The sequence below is a fragment of the Varanus komodoensis genome, unplaced genomic scaffold (genome assembly GCF_004798865.1).
Source record: "Varanus komodoensis strain SLA01 unplaced genomic scaffold, ASM479886v1 scaffold1, whole genome shotgun sequence".
In the NCBI taxonomy this organism is placed as follows: Eukaryota; Metazoa; Chordata; class Lepidosauria; order Squamata; family Varanidae; genus Varanus; species Varanus komodoensis.
Genome location: NW_025335268.1, coordinates 137,132,380 through 137,155,274, shown reverse-complemented (window position 1 = coordinate 137,155,274; position 22,895 = coordinate 137,132,380). Strand labels below are relative to the sequence as shown.

General features: G+C 39.1%; 1 protein-coding gene across 1 annotated transcript; it reads left to right on the top strand.

Annotated features, from left to right (window-relative positions):
- Positions 1–286: 286 nt before the first annotated feature.
- On the top strand, positions 287–10,397 carry BCAS2 (BCAS2 pre-mRNA processing factor). Its single transcript, XM_044447651.1, has 7 exons — positions 287–441; positions 670–762; positions 4,169–4,239; positions 4,769–4,930; positions 5,843–5,893; positions 8,790–8,870; positions 9,958–10,397. Exons 1-7 carry the CDS (start codon positions 349–351, stop codon positions 10,082–10,084), a joined length of 678 nt encoding a protein of 225 aa, XP_044303586.1. The 5' UTR covers positions 287–348; the 3' UTR covers positions 10,085–10,397.
- Positions 10,398–22,895: the final 12,498 nt, after the last annotated feature.

Here is a 22,895-nt window from a genome sequence, read left to right as displayed (position 1 = left end):
GGAGTTGCGGTCCAAATGCTTCTGAAGGCCACCAGGTTCGGGAAGGTTGTTCTAGAAATCCCAGGCGTGTCATCACCAGGCCATTTCTAAAACGCTAGTTGTGTTTGCATGTTGTTAGAACTAAATCAACAGAAAGCGAGGAAGCCACGAGAGTAGGTGGGAAAAATTGGCGCAGGCGCAGATGGGAGGAGCTATTTCTCCCTCACCCCACAAAGCTGGAGCGCCGCCGGGGCTTTCTATCTGCGCAGGCGCTTTGACAGGGGAGGCGGGGAGAAGGCGGCGGAAACGGAGCAGGCGCAGTGCAATTGGGTTTGAGCAGCGAGCGGGTTGTTCGTCGTGCGGTACGACATGTCTGGGCCGGGTCTAGTGGCTGGCGAAGTTGCTGTAGATGCTCTGCCCTATTTTGACCAGGGCTATGAGGCGCCGGGCGTCCGGGAGGCGGTGAGTGTGACGCGGCTGGGCAAAGGGGAAGGTGGCTTGGGACTACCCCGAGCCTCTCCGAGGCGCTGATTTAGTAAGGGTTCCATCCTGTAGGTGCTGCGATATGGGGAAAGCCTTATAGCTCCCTGTTCTGCTGGCTGGGAATGCTGGGACTTTCAGGACTTTTTTCATGTGTAAACACACGTAGGATACGCCTTTATCTTGATGTCCGTCCGCTCATCCGTCTAGGCCGCGGCGCTCGTGGAGGAGGAGACGCGGCGCTACCGACCCACCAAGAACTACCTGAGTTACCTGCCTGCGCCGGACTACAGCGCTTTCGAGGTGAGGAAGGACCTGCACTGTTCAGCTCAGTGTGAACAAGGGCACAAGATCTGAACAGGAGTTTGACTTGAGAACCTTTTCTGTGTTACTAAATGGAACATTGGAAGAGTGTAGGAAGTTCCTCTTAAAAACATAGGAAAAGCCCTGCTGGATCAGAGCAAGGGCCCATTTGGTCTAGATTTCTTATAACCAGCTGCACTGAGTATATATACTTAGACATGGCCTGATACTGGAGGTAGTATATAGCTGTCAGCACTAGAAACCATTAATAACTTTTTTCTTCATGAATTTGGCATGAGCATTTTTAGGAATTCTGGAGAGATTGGTTTGTTATAGTAAGCACAAAAAGAGCTAACAGCAAGCAGAGCTAATGAGTTTATTGTGACAAGTGTCTTGGGCTAGGAGAGCTAAGGAGTAATTTGTGCATCTAATAAAGTGGACTCTGTTCTGCAGAAGCTTGTATCTTAAGAAATTACTAAACTTTGAGATATCGCAAGATTATTTGTTTGGTGTGAGTTTTATTCCCTGCTGAATAGCTTTGGTCAGCCTTGAATAACTGACCATATGCATGTGGAGAGAAAACTTCCAGAGAATAGTTATCTGCAAGTCAGGATTGAAGATGTTTGTCATAGTACTAGAGCCCAGGGTTTTCTTGAAGCTGATTGGTGGAGGTGGGGGGTTTAGGACAAGTGAAAGTAAGTTACACCAAATGATACATAGTTAATCTGTGAAATTCATTAGCACATGGTGTAGAGATGGCCATCAACATGGGTGGCTTTAAAAGGGGTTTAGACAGCTCTTTGGAAAATAAGTCCATTAATGACTAATAATCACAATATTGAGGGCAGTTTGCTTATTTGTACTGGGGGACAGGAGGAGGAGGAGGATGCTATTTCCCTTTTGCTTGCTTGTGGGCTTCCAAAGGCAGTTGGCTGGCTACTGAAAGAACAGAATGCTGAACAAGATAGAAAATTTGTATGCTTCAACAAGGTTCTTAAGAATCCTGGAGAGGCACCTCTTTATTCTTAGGGATTACTTATTGAGACAAGACAATATCTAGTATATTTGGGTTCTTCCCTATAAATTATTCCAAATGGTTTCCAATGAAAAAATTTACAATAATAAACTTAGCCATCTTTAAAGGCTAAAAAATGTATTTTAAGAATGGCAACCTATAAAAGTTCACTAAAATAAAACTTCAGGACTGTGTATTTCTCCAGGGCATATGGGAAATCTGGAAATGTACCAGGATAAGAAAATAACGGAGAATTTAAAGTACTAAACTTTATTTGTTGTAGAAAGCATTTTAGAAAAGTTATGACTGATACACACAATACATAACCATCTGAGCAGTGAGGCAGAAGTATGCCAAGAGAGTCTTTTGTCTATTGGGCAGTATAGAAATGAAATAAATAATTAATAAAATAACATGTATAATACAGTGTTTATATAGCATTCAAATCATTTCAAATATATTACTTTCAGCAATCCTTGTGGGATTCCTATAAAATAGGACAAAGAGTATGATCCCTTTTTTGTGAATAACTAGAGTTGAGTCTGAAAAAATTGTAGCTTTCTTAGGGCCACCTTGTAAATTCATGGCCAACTTAATGGCTCACAGAAAACTGTGTATTGCACAAAGTAGTTGCACTTCGTTAGTATTGAAAAAGAGGAGTATAGATTAAACAGCTAAGGAAGCAATTGATGACTGATCAGTGACTCAGGCCAAACATTTTATATATTTGTATTTAGTATTAGGGGAAAAATGTACAACTCTCAGTATGTTCCAGCTAACCATATTGACCAGGGAATGCTGGGAGTTTAAAGACTTTTTTTCTGCCTAAGCATGTATAGAATTGTGACCTTCATTTTTTAAAGAAAGTGGTTTGACCATATGGAATGCTTTTACCTAGTTTGTTGGTATCCATTGTAAGGTTTTAGTTTGTTTCTCTGGGTTATATACATGTGGCTTCTTGGGCTTGACAGTTACATTTCTTGGGATGTTTAGGACCAAAGGGGGCACCTGCAAAGTAGTGGAGCTTGGGATTAGGGGACATAAATATTGGGTGTGTGAAAGACAGCTTGTGGAAAGTACCAGATAAAGAAGGGATAACATCTTTTACTGTAGGATAGAATCAGTGCCATAGATACATGTTCTGCATCTGAGACTGATCTTACTTCTCTTGCAAAGACTTTGCAAACAAGCTGGCTGGTGTGAAGATTTTGGACAACTGAATTCCAGAGGATGGATCTCGGCTATAAGGAGCTGTAAAAAAGAAAAGAGCAAAGTCTTAAAATATTTTCTAAAAATCCCTATAATATGGGCCTGTTTTTGGAGTTTCAGCTGATCCCTAGACCATATGAAGTGCTTCTGAGTATGGCTAGACATTCCAGAGGAATAGCCAGATTAGGGCAATCTTTCAAAATGAGTCTCATGGCACCTTAAATGATTGACAGATTTGTTGTGGACTGTACTATCACTTTTGACTGGCATAACTGAGAATGTTGCATCATGCATCTGATGAAGTAAGATTTTAGGCCACAAAAGCTAATTTTACAATTATAATTCAAATTTATTTTCTAATCACTGAAGATGTGATCCTATGCATGTTTAGACTGAAAAAAAGTTCTGCAACTCCCATGACTGTCTGGGGAAGGTAGAATTTTCCCCCTCTGCATAGGATTGCACTGTGTCTTACTATACTGAGTGTAATTTACTTCCTGGAAGTTGTGCATAACATTGCAGCTGTAAGACTTGTTGTTTTGTGGACAACTGCCAAGAGAACACTCAGATGGAGAACTTTTAGGTGAGATGATTCTCCATTTCAGATTTTAGACTTCAGGAATTACTGGCATAAATAATGCCTGATCAAGTTACTGTGCATTGAGAAATGGGTACTCATAAGCTCCTATTAGTCCAGAATATAAACACAGAGAGAATGGTGCTCTGTACTTTTCTGCTTTCACCACCCTCTTTCTAGCTAACTTCTGCTGCAAAAGGGTAATTCTGTCCCATTCTTATATCAGGGTTTAATAAAGCATTGGATGAATAGCAGTACACTGATATACACAATACACAAAATTTCCCACCTTCAGGAGAATTTACCCCGTGTGCTTCTGCATATATAATAGTTCTCCACAGTCTCCTTTTAATCAGGTGCAACCCTAGATTAGTAACTCCAACAGGAACATATGGGTGAGCATCACTGAGGGCAGGTGTTTCAAAAGTAAATTCCTTTGAGTGTGTGAGTGAAGCTTCCCATCATTCAGGAAAATGTGTGCCACTGCTATTGGATGTTTGGAGAAACAATGCTCTAGATTCTTGTTTGTTAAGTCTGGCAATAATTAGAAGTTTCTATTTTTTTTTTCTTGGCCACAATTGATTCCTTGTGAATTTAATCCATAGACTGAAATAATGCGGAATGAGTTTGAACGTCTAGCAGCCCGCCAGCCGATCGAATTGCTGAGCATGAAAAGGTAAATCTTGGGACTTCTATGTTACGGAAAAACCAAGAACAGTACAAGAACAGTTTGAAGGTGTAATCTTTGAGAAGTATTAAAAAAAGAACATTCCATTGCTTGCCTCATGATGGCAGTCTACTGAAATAATAGTTGAAGCAAGAGTATACAGACAAGAAAACTTTTGGTCTAACTTATGGAGTTATAATTCATCATCTTAGCAAGGAGATGCTTGTATATCATGTCAGTGACAATGGAAAAAGCAGAGACTGGGTAATACAGCTAGAACTACAGCTAGATTAGTGTAGCTGTAGAACTACATTTGTTGTTCCCTCAGCTAGAACTACATTTGTTGATACTGTAATCTCCAAGTATTTTAAATAATGTTTACTTCTTGGTAGGTTATTTGACCAAACCGATTTATTTGTATCTTTCACTGAAAAAAATCAGCTATTGACATGGGTAACATGTGACTAGGTTAAATTTGCAACTGCATAGTCTTATTCAGGGGCAGTATTTTTTTGTTTTTGCTTTATTTTTCATACAGATATGAATTGCCTGCGCCCTCTTCTGGGCAGAAGAATGACATCACAGCATGGCAGGAATGTGTTAATAATTCAATGGCTCAGCTGGAACACCAAGCAGTTAGAATTGAGAATTTAGAGTTGATGTCTCAGTATGGCTGCAATGCCTGGAAAGTATACAATGAGTATGTTACTTTTTATACCTTCAATCATTCCTTGAAGTGAATTAGTTGGAAAACTTTATAGTTTGCTTCAAGTTTCTCAGGATTTTTAAAACATATCCTTAGTAATGCTACCCAAATGGCACTGCTAAATTAAAACCATTGTTGGAAGCCATTGTACAGGAAATGCTGTCTTTGTGTGCTATATAATGGAATGTGGAACACATTCCTGCTACTGAGACCTGAATTTACCACTCATTCCTAAGAGTAACATATTTGCATTTTAAAAAAGGAGAGCTGTAAAATAAAAATGGCATTGTATTATAGCATAGAAGTTTAAAATCTGTTTTATTGCTTCTTTCAATGGATCTGATGTGTTAAGCTGCACATTTACCCAAAATGATGCTGCCACCTTATTTTTTGCTTTGTCCTTTTCTCCTTATGGTCAACCTTTACTGAGAGTGGCTAATTCTGTCTTTATTTCTGCATCTGACCTTGAATGTGTTTAAGTTGAAAAGGTACAGCAAATAACTGAAAGGATTTCTCAGAAACATTTGGAGCAAGGATTTACAATAGCTCTATTTTTTATTCTTTTTCTTCTTCTACTATTTATTTGTGACACTTGTATGCCACCCCATAGCCTGAGGGCTTTCTGGGCTGCTTTTGTACTGAGTATTAGATATATAAAGTATTTAGATCTAATACTCAATAAAATTGTTCATGTAAGCTCTACTTTTTTATGGAATCCAACTATTACAAGGTAATGCAGCATAAACTTCAACTAGATGCCTTACAACAGTTAATGTAATTAGATGAGTATTATGTGAAACAGATCTGGTTCAGATAACACAACAAGCTGCCATGGTGGCTGTAACAAGTGAATTGTTTCATCACGCAAACACATCCCATGAATTAATGTTTGTTTTATTTTTATAGGCATTTAGTTCATATGATTGAACAGGCACAAAAAGAGCTTCAAAGTCTGAGGTAAGTCCTGCTTTTTCTGTTCAAACAGAAAAGAATCCTAATATATGAGCAGTAGCAGTTTTGATATTTGCCCATTGTGGAATCTAGTACAGTGTGAGCATCTTGAATTCTACGTTCGTGTGTGTGTTTGACATGTTTATTCCCTCCATGATCCTACAATGTGACCAATCCCACTCTTTTCTGAGCTTTGTTTTCTGGTATTAGAAATTGTGAGTTTGTGCTATAGAGTAGAAGCCATGGGTGCACTGCAGGCAGCATGCACATACTTCTCTGACAACCCTTTAAAAAAAGTTTTAAAAACTGGTGGATTGTTACATGCAAACCAAGTCATTGAGGTAATTAAGGTGTTTTTTTTTTTAATATAAATGAAATTTGATCCCTACTCTAATACAAATACTTGATGCTCTGCTTACTGGGCATAGTCACTTCGTTTTCACCTGATGAATAGTAAATGTTTTAGTTTGCTTAGTAACTTTCAATCATGGCCATCTAATTTTGCTTGCTACTGCACGTTTGTGGGTATGTTGCTGGGCCAAGGTCTGAAGCAGAAAAAAGCAACACCAGGAAAAAGAGGAAACAAGGTTGCTTGGTGGGCAACTTCCTATGTTCCCATATGGAGGACACCATCCCGTGCAGCTGCCCATAACCCTCTGAACTTGGAGGATTACAGGCATCTAGTTGAGTGCACCAACAATGTGAAGGCAAGGATTGCCTCTGTGTGGCTGTCTTTTGTCTTATGCAAGGAGAAGGGGATTGCCAGGGTTCCTCATATCCCGGTGTAGCCTCACTTCTCTTTAAGCTACTCTGTAGCCCCAAAGCCTTACTTAACTGCTCAGACAGTCATGGATGCTGGACATACAGGAATATTTTAAAGACAGATAATGTAATGTGCTGATTACAGTTTTGGACAAGGAACCCAGGACCAGGTTCTAGTTCCCACGTAATCCTTGAAGCTTACTGGGTGACTTTGGGTCAATCACACACTCGCAGCCTAATCTACCTTACAGGGTTGTTGAGCTATATAAGCCTTGGGTGCCTCACAAGAAGAGAAAAGACAGAATAAAAATGCAATATAATAAAGGGCTTTTTTAAGCTTGCAAAATGTGTTCAATGTTGCATAGCCTGGTTATAAGAATAAAGCAGTATAGATACTATATTTAGTTGCAAATTTGCATGGTTTGCTTAGGCAATATCAGTGTGAAACTTGATTTAAATCAGTGGTTTAAATCAATCTTAATGTTTGCTGAATGTTTGCTACTTGCCCACTTACTGAAGCATTAAGCCATGTATGCGGAACTCTCCCCCTGTCTTAATTATGCTGGCTGCAGAAATACGTGGAGTGTGGAAATGGAGTTTGCTGCATGGATAGAGAAGTGCAAATGCATCTTGGAGATTATAGCTCCAGTCTTACTCAGCATGCAGGAAGAGGTTGACTTCCTTAAGATACAATGTTGTGGAGGAAAGAAGACTTCATTTTCTAGGCTGCCCTGGGATGGTTATTGAATAGGACTGCTGCTCTAAAGTAAGGTGCTGGAGAGTGGGGATAGAAGGTATGCAGGAACCCTTCTGCAAATGATCCTGCAGAGCAAAAAAGTCACGATTCAATAAGATGGGTAAATCCCCTGTAATTTCAATGAGAGGAGAGAGGAAAGGGGATGACAGGCCATGTGTGCTGAAATATTTCCTCCTTTTCAGTTTGGCTCTCTCCCCAATTAAAAAAAAGATTGTGGGTCATCCACCTTTCAGAGAAAAAAGGTGGATGACCTGATTCTTCAGTCCTGATTCAATAACTTACATTATTGTAACAATATTATCAGGACTCAACAAACAATATGATTCTCCATTCCCTTTAGGTTATTTTCTGGAGAAGCATGTTGCTGGGGAAGAAGCTGACTTAACTTTTCCTAAATGACAAAAGAAGGACAAAAGACAGTGTGCTGGATCAGCCTGTACAAAAGCCCGTCTAGCCCAGTAGCCTGTCCCCACAGTGGCCAAGCTGTCACCTTTGTGATGCTTGCAAGCAGAGAGCTTTGTGAATAATACAAAAGTGAATCTGCCAACAGTTTTAATTGAGGATTGTCTTAAATGGATGCTATGCACACTCTTTGCATCATTCTAAATGAAATATATGTCCGTCCTTGTTTCTGCCCTCCACATCACAGAACAATAGTTCCTAATCTTGATTCCCCAGCTGAACTGCTACTCCCATACTTCCTGATCATTGACCGTGCTGGTTTGTGATTATGGGAGTTTTAGTCCAACATATAAGGAAGCAAGGCTGGGAACCACTCCCATAAAGCAGTGAGCCAGTGTGGTATAGTGGTTAGAGTGTTGGGCTAGGACTTGGGAAAGCCATGTTTTAGTCCCTACTTAGGGTATGGTGCTCAGTGGGCTAGTTTGGGCCAGTCACTGACTGTCAGCCCATGCTACTTCGCAGGGTTGTTGTGGGGAATAAATGGTGTAAATGAAGTACTGTTGACAATATAATCTAGATAATGGAACTTATGGAGTTTGAAGCCACTTGAAATTAATATGAAACAAATTTCTGAGCTGCTTCCTGATTTTAATTGTTACATTGTGATACTTTCCAACTATAATATGGATCAACTCTATAAAGGAAGCCACAGCCTGGAATTTACCAGAACTAAACAGGTCTGTCATGGATGGGACATTTTGGAGAGCTTTCATTCATAAGGTTGCCATAAGTCAGAGACAACTTGATGGCACATAGCAACAACAATAAATTGTCACCTTGCAGTCTTCTGCTATGGAATCTTTCATAACCCTAAAATTGTTTCTCAGCAGATTGTACGGGGTCCTTTCTGCTCCTCTCAACTGGTCTTGAACAGAAGAGTAAATGATTGTAAGTGATTGATACATTGCTTTATTCTTCCAGGAAGCACATTCAGGACCTTAACTGGCAGCGGAAGAACATGCAACTCACAGCTGGTGCCAAACTTCGGGAGATGGAATCTACGTGAGTGTCTACTACTTTGTTTCATAAGTCTGTTCTGATTGTGGGAATGACTTCCGTACGGGCAGTTGTTTTAACCTAAGGTGCCTCAAAATCCTTTCCCTTCTGTGTTTCCATCTCTGAAAACAGAAACTATAAGACAATGCCATTGCAAAATTGTTGCTTCTTAGATTTGCTGTTGCACCCACACACATACACAAACACACAGTGAGAGAGAGAGCGAGAGAGGGGGAGAGAATGCATGACCACTGACTAATGCAGACTGAAAAAAATATAACAAGAAATAATTTTTGAAATTTTATCAGGAGCAAGTTATCAGAGATCATTTGAAAGTTCTCTGGTATGTATGCATCTTAATCAGTCAGAATTAATTTAATGTAATAGGAGCTACCTACATATGGAAGCTGAACAATACCAGGAAAAATCTTGTGCTCTAACCCAAAGCAGTTAGAATTGCTGGTGTCATACATTAAGTAATTTGGACATGTTTTAAAATTAGTAAGTTACCAGCAGAAATACTGGGTTCTGTATCTATCTTGCCAGTTTTACTCATATATCTTTCCCAACTGTAAACCACAAATATCCCGCTTACTCTGAAAATGCTTAATGAGAAGCAGAAGCAGGCTGATGTGTGCGCAGAGACAAGGATAAGTGGGGGTTTGGCATGAGAATGAAAAAAGATCATAAATGCACACCACTTGCTACAGCTGGTCCATGTAGTTTTTCATTCCTGCATAGTGATAATGTGTTGATCTTAAAGCCGTCACCTTATTACATCCCTTTCGGTTCCTTCTCATGTTCTTTTCTACCCACAGTTATAGTTCATAAGACTCTGACTAAACATCTGCCTTTGTTTGCTACACTGTACCTATTAGCACCTGCTCTGTTACTTCCCTCCCTTTTTGCCCTTTGGGGTATCACTATGCCTATTACACAGGCTTGCCTTTTCCTGATTCTGTCATGTTCTTACTATCTTGATGAGTTCTTCTTTCATGTAGCCAAATGTCCAACAGTTCCCTTATCGATTCTGTGGCTCTGAGAAAACTTGAACAGTAATTTATGTCTGGCTTTTCTGTTTGTTTTTTTCCAGATGGGTGTCCTTGGTTAGTAAAAACTATGAGATTGAACGAACTATTGTACAGTTGGAAAATGAAATTTCTCAAATTAAGCAGCAACATGGAGAGGCAAATAAAGAAAACATCCAGCAAGACTTTTAAGACTTGCCTTGGGCTTTTGCTGCCGAACACAGAAAACTGCCTGAAATCTATGCATGGCTGTAGTTTTAATTTCTCTCTTCCCCCTCCCTTCCCCCATGTGTGTGTGTGTGTATGTGCGCCTTTGCACACCTGTGTGTATAATGATCCAGAAACCATATGTGTGAGTTGATCCCTGTGCTTTAGAACAAGAAACTGATACAAGCAGCAAAATTGTTCCTCAAAAGATATGCTCAGGTCACAATTTTTTCTGGTATGAATGTTGTGAGGATTTTTTTTAATTCTTGAAAATAAACGTTTTAAAACTTTTGGTAAACACTGATTCCTACTACTTAGTCTTACTAAAATAAAGTAGGTATGGCAAAAATTGCATCAGTAACTATAGGTGATAAAGAATACAAACTTACAAGTGCTAGAGGGTCCTTATCAAATCAGATTTGAGATAAGTAGTAATTTTAAGTCTTGACTCCTTGGCAAAACCAACACAATCATAAATGTACTTAGTATGCATTCTATACAGATATAAATACTGATAGCAAATACATTTTTCTAGGTATTTGGCTAACAGTACATCAGCACAGCTAATTAAAGGGGGCAGTTTAAAAGATAATTTAGAGTTCATGCGTACTTAGAAAGTTAGGATCAGCGCTTTGGTTTCTAAAATTTGGAATAGTTACAGAATTCACACTTGTTTCTGTGATTTTTCTCACCTAGTTGCCGCTACACAAACACTAGTTATAAAACTGCAGTGGGAGCAGAGTAAGTCACATGGGGGCTTGATGGTGCAAATGTAACTCAGTGTGTCTTGATCTTCAGCAAGAGGAGAAACATGGAAATACAGTGAGTCAGAAGGGGCCTCCCCAGCCATCTATTCTGACCTCTGGCTCCAGCTGGCTCTACTCATGTAATATGCAACAAGAGGCTATTATCCCACTGCCTCTCCTCGCTTTCCTTTTATTTAAGTGATGGGATGGAGTGTATAGCGGGGGTAGTTATTTCAGCGGTTCTTTTATGTCTTTAATAGGACAATGAATGGGAGAAGTGCTCTTTCCCCATTTTTGCCTCTGCTGTTCTTGTACCCCACTATAATAGACATGGGAAGATGAGACAGTTCAGGTGAGGGAACAAGAGCACAGTGGAAACAGAATTTTCTAACCATTTGCATTTTGATTTGAGTGGGGAAGAGAATTTGGGATTCTCACACCAAACTCTCGGGAGGATTCTCTCCATGGTATCCCTAGTCCCAACAGTGTGCTAGGCTAGAAAAGGGAAGAAGTTGATGAGTAGCAAATGGTAATCTATAAGGAGTTGAGGTTTAATTGAGCAGGGTTTGGAAAGGAGTTACTAATGAGGAGGGCCTTGAGAATTAAAACTGTTAAAAGGTGGAAAATATTCCAATCATCAGGCAGTATTGCAGAAGGTATGAAGCTAAGAAATAAGTGGGGAGTAGGAGTAAGATATGCATCCTTTTGAGGACTGGGGAAAGTGACTAGGGACATAAAGGGGCAGGAGTTGAAATGGTCACTGTGGTTAGCTTGTTTGCTTTTCCTCTTCGGATCCTTGTTCATTTGCACCTAAAAGGTGGTGACCTATCTATTTCATCCATTAAAATCCACTTTGCTACATTAGCGGCTTATCACCTAATCAGTGACAAGCCATCTTTTCACAGTTCCTTTTCCAGAGCTTTCTTAAGGGCTTGAGGAATTTTAATTCACCATCTGCACTGCCTGCGTCAACAGGGGATCTGGATTTAGCCCTCTTAATGCTAAAGCTTCAGCTGTCCAAGCCTCCAATCACACTTTTTAAAGCAGGAGAGTATATTGTAGATACCTGGAAATTAAATGCAAAATTAGGAAAAAAATCTGAATGTTATAGCATTGTTAAGTCAAGTTTATGAACCAGCTTGTGCCTAGGGAAATCTTTTAGTAAGTCCAAGTCAACTTTTTAGGTTCTTTGCATTAGTATGCCCCTAATCCCCACTTTGCCCCTATAATTGTGTTATTTTGGCTTTGTTCATAACTTTCTATCTAGTCACCTGGCATCATTCTTTTTATGATTTACAAACATTTCCAACAAAAACTTGGGCAAGATTAAAAAATAACAGATAAGTTTTGTGCCTGCACTGAAAGGGGTGTTTGTAGCATGGAAGTTTAATAGAACCTATGGAGGAAAAAATATGCCCCTTAATTCTGTTGCTGCTTGCAGACACAGGTCACAAAACCATCACCATTCTATTATTTATCTTCATTGGGTCTGTTTGTTTAGGCTGTTCCTGTGACATTAACTTCCATCTTGAAGGATAGAGCTCATAGCTTAAGTAATCCTACTTTCTGTTTGGTGTCATTTATATTAATGCTTTATGAAGGAAAACCATGCACAAATTTTAAAAAGTGCAATTGGAGTTTAATTCAAGTGGTTATGATTAAAAAGGTACCTTATTCTGTTCTAAATGCTACTGTTGTGTTACAACTGGGGGTTATCTCTTGAGGGTGTAATGCACGTCACAACTTCATACCCCCTTGGGAATGCTGAAATTATGACATACCTTTGCCTCAAGTGTGTGTATTCCTTTGTTCTTTATATTAATGCCAGCCCGAGCCCATTAGAATCGAAAGGATATGTGTATTCTCTCTTAGGAGGCAGCCCATACCCTAAAATCTGAGGATGCCTTTTCAGTCACACCTTCACAGATGCACTTAGTGGGGACAGGACAGGGCCTTCTTGGTGGCTGCGCCAGGGTCCTGGAATTCACTCCCCATGGCTAGATAGTGTCCTCCTTACTGAGTTTTTGGAGGCAGGCAAAAACCTGCCTTAGGCAATTGTCTCAACCTATAAGACTATGTTGGACTGGTTATATCTTTTTGGTGTTTTAAAAGTTGGTATTTGATATAATTTTGATATTCTGCTAATTAATTATATTTAACTTTTGTACATTTCTATTTTGTATAAATAAGTTTCCAATGTAAGTTGCCTTGAGTCCTAGTATTGGGATAGATACGGATTCTTTAAGTACAGTTTAAATGTCATCCGTTTACACACTTTGCTGGCAAGGCCGCAAAGATTAAACTATTCCCATTCATACTTAGGTATTTTTTAAAGAGCATAAGAATTTGTATAGCCTATGAAATCTGATAATCTTGAGGACAAAAACCCTGCTCTAATTAAAAACTTAGAATGTATAAAGTCTCATCACTTGAGTTGTCTTGTAATAGGCAAAGGTATAGTTGGTGAGCTGTGAACTAATTTTCATGTTGGACCTAAGCTTTTTACATTTTTGTTTCCTCAAATTCTCTTATGGAGAAAGGAGGGATTATGGTAATGAGCAGTAAACCTACATGGTCTTAACTAATTGCTTTTGTACTATTATGTTATGCCTTCTAGTTAGGTATTTTAATAAAAATGAATTTATTAGACTACTCTTCATGTATTGAATGCTTTTATCTATCTTGTATTTTGTTAATCCCATTACCTTTTGAATATTTAGCAAGACTGTTTTCTCTTTCCTTTGGTCTTTTTTGCCTAATTTCTTATAAACAAGTATTCCTCTTCTAGTTGTTAATTAAATTTTATCTTCACTACAATCCAGTTACTGAGTTTGTGATCAGCAGATTCTTGCTCTTTTCTATTTTCTCAGCATACCTTAATTCCTCCCAGGTTCTGCTTAGATGCTTACTCCCCTTTCCCATGGCATCTTTCAGAAATGGACCATACCAAAGAAGGATAATTACAATACAGAAAAATATATATCATAAGAGTATATATTCTTGGCTGCAGAGATGAGAATAAGCATCTAGTAGGAAACACTGGAGGTGAATTTTGTAAAGTCATTTACAGGTGAATTTTAGATGTTACCTTATCTAAATTATACTAATGCGAAGTATTTTTAGAGCCAATACAGATAATTATTTGCCTGTGTTAAGTACGAACAAGAATTTCAAGAATCATGCCAGGATTGTATGGGTAAGCGATTTCTGGAAGAAAGTTTGAAGACGGTTTAGCAACTCCAGGAACTACCTTACACTGATTTTTCAAAGAGCTGGAAAAGATGTTTATGCAGTGATGAAGTTAAGCCATACCAACAAGTTAACCAAAAAGTTTCAAAATTATTAGATAAACCATCTTTGTGATAAAAGTGGAAAGAATTTACTGGTGCTCTAATTGAAATTACATGCCAGATCATGTAACTATGGGCTACTTTGGATGAAGGTGATGATAAAAAATGTTATGTACTGCATTCTACAGGGTAGTATTTTACAATGGCACCTTTTTCTGTTCAAAAAAGAGCTGAAACCTTTTAATACACTGCTTTTGTACCGAATCTGCCTTGCTCATTTAACATGTCCATATAACCATTACATCCAGTTAATAGAGTCATTATGGTGCAGTGGTTAAGAGTGTTGGACTGGAACTTGGGTTTAGTTCCTACTTGGTCATGAAGCTCAAGTCAGTGACCTACCCCACAGGCTTAGGGTAACCACAACGTAACCTACCTTACAGAACTGTGAGGATAAAATTAAGATGACTACATATGTTATCTACGGTTCATTGTAAGAAGAACACAGGTGGGATAAAAATACAATGGAAGTAGTTACTCTAACATGGCAGGAGTATGAAGGGGATACTCAAAAATGGTGTTGGATGTGGTATATGGGGCTACTGCTTATGGGATAATAGAAATTGATGAACATACAAGCAACTAATGCTACTGGCAGCAGGAAGAGAAGAACATAGGTTAATAGTGCTTGACTGGTATTCCATAAAGCTGTTGGGGAAGAACTATCTCTAAAGATAAATGCCACAACTTCATTATAAAACACAATATAAAATTTACTCATGTAAGTAAGCTACTGATAACTGATTTAAAATGAATTCTCATACATTAACCATGATCAATCTATTACCTGGGCTACAGTTAGTACAAGACTTGGAAAAAGTCTTTGTACTCTTATCAGCATGGGATTAGCACGGAATAAATCTACTTTAATTCTATTGAAAGCAAATTGCTTCTCTCCCAGCAAAAATAATAATAAAAAACAAGCCTATGATTTTCCATTTTAGATTTTTCAAAGACCCTCTAAATAAATCCATCTGACATCAGTACAACACAGGCAACCAAACTGTGATGGTAATAACCTGGAGAATAGAGCGAGTTTGCACTCAATGATCTTGTTCCATGAATTGAATTTGATTAGTTCTTCAGCACAGGCTACAAAGATCCCTATATAGAGAGTTCAGAAGCATGAAATCCTATTCTTCCCTTTATAGGTCGAGTATCCTCTTATTTTGATAATGAACAGAGTTTCATTTGGGAGTCTTCCACATTTTTGTTAGAATCTTCAGATGCCCAGTTCTTTTGATAATATTCCTATTTTTCAATTTCTAAAATTATATAAATAGTGTTTCAGGTTATAGAGTCTGAGAAATGATACATCCTCTTCCCTGGTATTAGAAATGTTTTTGCTACCTAGTATTTTTCTTCACACTATTTTATGGACAGAACCATGCAGTGGTAATGTAACATTATACCCAACACACTGTATGCATTGACTTCTTCAAGTTTCAATCCGTTCCATAGGCTAATGAAACAATATCTGGCCAGTGGTTTTGTTAATGTATCAGCAGCCATTTCTTCCGTTGGACAATACTTCAGCTCAATATGCTTCTCTCTGTTCATTTCACACATATGATGCTATTTCATTCTGATGTGCTTGGTTTGGGTGTAGAATTTCTCTAACTGAGAAATCTTAACACAGCTATGATTGACCTCAGAGATCTGGATTGGCTCATTCACAGTAATATCAAAGTCTGCCAGTAGTTCTTTTAAGCCATGATACTTTTCTGCATGCTTCTGGGGCAACTACATATTCTACTTCAGTGGAGGATAAAGTCACTATGCTCAATCATGAAATATAAAAATAGGTATCCAATTGTGAATTTGCAGTTTGAGTCATCTGCTCAGTTTGCAGCAGTGCAGCGAATTAGTTTTGGGTAAATGGTGGCTGGCAATTTTAGTTTCAAGTCTATAGTACCTTACAAGTACCAAGCCACCCTTTCGACTGCAGCAAAGTCTCTGGTAGCATGATTGTCATTTCTTCTGCTTAAAATTCCTATAGCTGTTGTAATGTTTGGCAAAGTTATGTTGTTTAAATGCAGAAGCTTTCATTTAGAAGTTCTGTATGGGTTGTTTGGTGCTAAAGACTGTAGGTGGAGTTTTCTCGGATCATCTGGTTCTTCTCTGTCATCATGTGGTGCTCCAGTATTGAGCATTCACTGAAGAGTGAAACATGCCCTGTGCAGAATTAACTGGTCTCTGGATACATTACTCTATAGCAGGGGTCCTCAAACTTTTTTACCAGGGGGCGAGTTGAAAGGTGCCAGTGCTGGGTGTGGGCCGGAAAGGTGGTGCTGGTGCCACAGGCGCTGAGACGGGGCAGGGCACATGGGTGTGGCGAGGGGGTGTGCACGGCGAGGGGAGGCAAGGCAAGGCAAGGTGGGGGCGGGCACGCGCCACGATGCAGCGGCGTGCGTGCGATGCAGCGGCTTGCTTGCTTGCTTGCTTGCTTGCTTGCTTGCTTGGAGATAGTTTTCTCCTAGCAAGCAAGCCGCAGTCACCCCATGCGGCACATTGAAAACCTCTGAGGCGGGCCAGATAAATGGCCATGGGGCGGCCACATCTGGCTCCCAGGCTGTAGTTTGAGGATCCATGCTTTAGTGCATCCTGTTTTTGGGTCAGCATGGTAACAAAAGTAGAATTCTTTTGCCCAAGCTGTATTAAAAACAACCCTGAATTTTTGCTTATTGTTTAGCTGAAAGCCAGTCTATGTTGGTTGTTGAAACAGCTTGGTCATTGTGCAGGTATGTTTCTCAGGTTCTGATTATTCATTATTTAACTTCAGCATAACCATCTCTTGAATTAGAAATATTTGTGTTCTTTTGCATTTGAAGCAGTAAGTTGCCTTAGTTAAATGCACAAAGAACTCAAGAAAATTACCTTCCTTGTTTCATTTTTTCTATCCATTTTCTATCTCCTCCTCCTCCTCTTTTTTGCTTTCCATTTTTAGGGGGACTTTCTTTAAGAAATTCAGCTAGACCATATGCCTCCAGAACTGAATCCAAAAACAAACACACCCTTTCAAAATTCTTTGGCTAGCATTTGTCAGAGTTGGAATCTTGGAAAACTTGGACCAACAGCCAGTTTTACCACATGTCCTGCCTTTTTGCTGTCAAAATCTCCCATACAAGAGGGGAACCTTCTGAGCATTAGCCACAATGGTTACCAGGGCTTTTCCCTTCTAGAGAACTATGGAAATCAATGGGATTTATAACATCTCAGTTTGCATTTGAGAAGTAGCTCAAATTGTTCTGATTGTGCTCCCACAGACGAAAATAAATCCCTTAAATAGGAGGCCTTTTCTGCTCCTCTTACTTTAAAACTTCTAAGAAACTGAGAAAAATGCAGTCATGGTGCAAACAAATAATAAAAAGAGCTTCCTCAGTTCTTAAACACAACCAAATCAAAAATATAACCTAAGCCATGCCAAAACCCAGCTCTCTTAGACTTTTAAACTAGATTGGGAATGTCACCTCTAGTACATTGTCTCCTGTGAGGAATAGTTACAACAGCTGAGAATGTTTAGCTTAGAAAAATGGTGAGTAAGGATAGCCTCTTTTTTAAAGAGATGGTCAAAATTGTGCATGGTGTGGAGAAAGTTGAAGGGAGACATTTTCTCTCCCTTTCCTATAACACTAAAACTTGGTGTCATTCCATGAAGCTGATTGGTTGGAGATTCACACAGTGCATAATTAAACTATGGAACTCACTAGCACCAGAAATAGTGATGGCCACCAAAGCTAGAGGCAGCGTACATATGTACACCCATTGCTGAGGGAGTCTGATTCAAGTGGGCTGCTTAAGGGTTCCTATGGGCAGCTGGCTTGCTGCTGCGTGATCAGAATGATGGAATAGATGACTCTTGGTCTGATCCGGAATAGCTTTTATGTTCTTATTTAGGGTTTAGAAAATATAGTACTTAAGAAAGCTTATGAATAGTTTTAAACCTAAAGCAACATATCTACATGTAAAGTCTTTCTACTAAGCTTATACTAGCAATCAGAAAATAAAAGGGTTGCATTAATTAAGTTGTATTTATTAAGTAGCAGATTAATAAGAGTTTGTACTAAATTGAACAAAAGTACTCAGACTCCATAGGAGTTTGTTTTTTTTCCTGGAGTGGTTGATCTTGTCCTGATTCATAACAAATGACTATTGGTCCAACCTGTCTTTATAAGAATATACTGGATGTCCTGTGAGGAAGAAAATCTGAGAATTCAGAAATTCGAATGTAAAATTACTCTGAGCTGATGTTAGTGCCATCTCTCAGATCTACCTTATACCTGCAAAGAAATCTTGATATTAGCTTGGTAACATCAATGTTTTGTGCAATTATAGCCACATCATGGGGTTAACTTGTTTCCTGGATTAATATTTGGTCCCAAGTATGGCACTGGGGGAATATAATTTTCAAATACAGTTTAACCTATGCATTGTCAAACCACTTCCAAAAGCTTTGATGAGATCATTCCTAAGACTATAACTTCCTTTGAATGGAAGCAGATCTAACAATTAAGGAACTTAAATACAGCCTCCAAGTTGTCCAACTTGTTATGTCACCTGTGACCTTTATTTTAGAAATTTAGACACCTTTTCTTAGACATACATGGAAAGACTTTTTAAGCATCACTTTTAAAAATAGTGTGTCCAGTAGAACAGAATTGAATAACAGTAGAGTACTGTTATTTTCTGTCAACATTCAGGTTTGATACATTATCTTGACAATTTTGACTGACGGACACAATATAGGGGCTAAATTATTAACTGGAACCAATCACATGAAATATATCTTACTACTATTAAAACAGCTCCACTGGCTTCCAGTGTTTCTGGGCCCAAGTCAGTGTTTTTGAGTTTGAAAATCAGCACTGGGATTGGAATCTGAAGGATCACTTGCTCCTTTACAAACTTCTGTGCATGTTGAAAAACATCTACAGAAGCTCTGATCCCCCTGCCTTTTTGAGGTCAGGCAAGTGGCAACCAAGACTAGGGCTCTCTCTGTGGTGGCTACTGATTTTGAACACTGTCTCCAAAGAAATCCACCTTAGTTTCAGGTGCCCAATGTTAACCATTAGTTTCATCTGTTCTTTTAACTAATGGTGGTGCTGTTTTATACTGCTACTGACCTTTACTTCATTTGTTTTCAGCTGTCTCTTGATGTTCTGCATTTGTTGTTACTGTTGCAGTTTTGTTGTTTTGGTTGTTGTTATGTTTTAATCTTGGACACCAGATTATGATTGTTTAAATGCTAAATTAGGTGGTGTAAATTAAATATATTAAATACACCTGTGGAAGTTCTATTGATACTTGGGATGGCTACAGCAAGTGATGAGCACTGCCAATATTAAGCTGTACTTTGTAAAAGTTATAAAAACCCAACCCAAAGTGTACTGTAGTGCTTATTATCCATTTGATTTTATTTTTTTAAATGGGAACTACCCTTCTTCATTTCTTTGAGCAATATTTCAATGTCCATAATTGCAGGGAGTCCCCAAGATACAAATGCCCGAACAACCCTTGGTAACTGCCATAAAACCTATTAATTTTTAAAAATGACAGTATGAAATTGTCATCATCATAAAGGAAATGAAAGTGAAGAGAGGAAGAGCTTCCAAAGCATCAGTTGACAGAGAGTGGAAGGGCTCCAAAGCATGTCTTCCTGCCCACCCATCCCAAAAGGGTGGCATTTCCACCCTCTATCTGGCATATCTGGCATTTCCTTGCTTCAAAGAGGAGGCATGGCTGAGTTTTGGTGGGGAGGGGTCCTAGAGATAGTTGTGGTTTCTCTACTTTCCCATGGTCCTGTGCCCCAATCCCTGCAAATGTGGAGAGCAAACTATATGTGATCCAACTTGATTTAAAGACAAATTTCCATTTTCTCAGGAACAGAGCTCATTTATAACCATGGGACTGCCTAAACTAAATTTTTCTCTTTAGTCTTTCACACATAGTGTACATCTATTATACTCTTTTATGATCTTCTACATAAAAGAAACTTTGTATTTACTGAATATTTAACCTCTCCTTCAGCCAAAAAAGCCCCCTCAGAATGGCTTACAAGGATCACAAATGAAAGAATCTTCACCTCATGCTTCCAGTCAAAAAGCCGCAACACAAAAGGAAAAGATTGGAAAGAATTGGAAAGCAAACTCAGGCAGGAACCAGTTCTTGAAGTTACAAAATTCTTATATAAAGAACTGGACACAATTCAAGGAAAATCGAACAGTGCTGAATTATCAGACTAGTCAATGGAATAACTGTGCTTATATCTCTCTCAGCTGCAGTCTAAGAGTATGACTGCTGCTAATGTCCAGTGAGGGAGAGAAATCATCCAATAAAGCTAATTTCTCACTAAAATCTATTTTCTAAATCTATCTCTGTTTGCTTAAACAACTTTTTTTTCTGTGCTAAAATTCTGACTTCCTTCTGCATGTCATTCTTGGCTCTAAAGCAGTCTTTTGGATATTTCCCAGTTTATTTATCATAAATACTAGGTAAAGAATTGTGATTCTGATGTCATGCATGCATCCCAGCTCATTTTTTACACTTACTTGAATCAACGCTTTATTTCAATAACCCCAAGATATTTCCTAACACTGCTAGATCAACCTCCACAGTAGTTAGATCTGTGGGGGGTTTTCCCTCATCTCAGTTTGCAATAATTTGGGCATAACACCCACTCATGGATGAACATTTCCGAGTCCCAAACAACTTAGAAGTACTTAAAACCATGTAATTGAAACCAGGAGGTCCTAATTCTTAGATTCTCATTTGATTCCATCTTATTGGTATCAAATCCAATAAATTGGATGTGAATTGTGAATATATAACCCTATAGCCAGATACCTTTTGAGGACATTCTCTGATGCCATTTCTGATGAAGCCATAACGTTTAAGAATTTATGGTTAAAGAAGGACACTGGTGAATTATAAGATCAAGATGATAGTCACATAATTGGGAAAACCAATACTGTGGAGAATGTTTGAAGAGGTTGGGCATGCTTAACTTGAAGAAGAGACAAGTGATGTGATAACAATCTTCAACCAAATGAATTTCCTGATTGTACAAGGTGTTTGACAATGGAACAGACTGCCTGAGAAGCTGAAGGGCTTCCTTCATTAGATGATTCTAAATAAAGGCTGGTTGAGTAAGCATCAGGAATACTATAGCAGGGGATGTTGCCTGCATCAACAGGGAATTAGATTGAATATTTGAGAACTCTTCCAGCTTTATGAGTCCATGTTAGCAGGTGGTATAAAAGTCCTTTCTATAATAAAATATCTGTTAAGTCCATTGACAGCTGCATCATTTTGGAGTTTGTTATTTGAAGCTTGTATACTTTCTATTTGTCAACTTTTGACAGCATAGCACATATTTCAAGGGATTTTGAAAGAAAATCAGCAATGCCCTATGGCTTCATAATACACATGAAAGTTCACATTATTTTATAACACTAGGTAAAACTGGTCTCTCAAATGGATACAATTTGACTGTTGCTAAAACATTGCATGCATATATGGAGGATTTATTTTCAATATTTGCAGGTAAAACTTTTATAGTTGTGTCCATTTCTTAAAAGAGGACACAAACATATAAAAAAGCATGTTATTATAAAGAATGCACCATTGCAAATCAACACCAAACAACAAAAACCACACTCATTATAAAACAGTGACTATAGCAGTTGCAGCTGAGGAAGGGCTGTTGTCAAGATCTCCAGGCTCCTTTCTTTCATGACAGCTAAATGGTAACTGACACATTCCTCTCTTGGAACATTTCTCATAGATAGCAGCTGATAGTATTCTCTGGTGCTTCTGATAAACTGCTTCCAAAGCACTTGTGATCCAAGTTGAGTCTTCCAAATCTTTACTCAAATATTTCCCCAAGGTTTCCTCCTCTCTGCAAAAATAAGAAAAATAACCTTCCTTAAGGATTGCAGTTGCTGGTGAGAGCTTTGTTGACATTTGTTTGGATGATTTTGCACTGTTTTTATTCAATATCAATTTCTATTATATGGAATTTTGTTCTTGTATGCTGCTTTGGGAGGGTCTCTGACCAGAAGTGTAGCCTCGAATTATTCCAAATTTAAAAATTAGGTAACTTCATCCAGAAATTCCTAAAGAAAAGCGAGACCAGACTGTCGAATGCAAGAGGACAGGGCTCCTGCGCTTTTGACAGAAGCGCAGCAGAGGGACTGCTCGTGGGTATAGCACCTAGTCAAAGTGCAACAGCCCTGCCTTCGTTTGCATCTGGCCACTTCTAAAACCCAGGTTCCTCCTAAGCAGAGCTCAGTCGTTTAGTATTGCACAGTCAGGACTCGACTTCTTTGCGCATTTCCCAGCCTTGCCGATGCCCCGACTGGCTCCTCCAGACAACCACCCTAGTAACCACTTAGAACTCTCGGGTTTCCTACGCTTACGACGCGGGTTCTTTAGCGCATGCGTAGTTTTCGTTCCAGGACTTCGAGTGCGTGAGGGCGTGCGTGCGCGCTCCCTCAAGTTGGCGCCACTCCATTTACACTCCCCTTTACCCCCAGTCGGGGTAGTTAGCCACCTTTCTTCAGCCTCTGTGCCTTGCCCTCAGTCAATTTATTTATTTTTTTCTGAAGTGCGCGCGCACGCGCATCTGACACCGCCCCAAAGCTCGCCGTAACCGACTTCCCCGTCACTCCGCGGACCTCGCGCCAGATGTACACCGGAGGC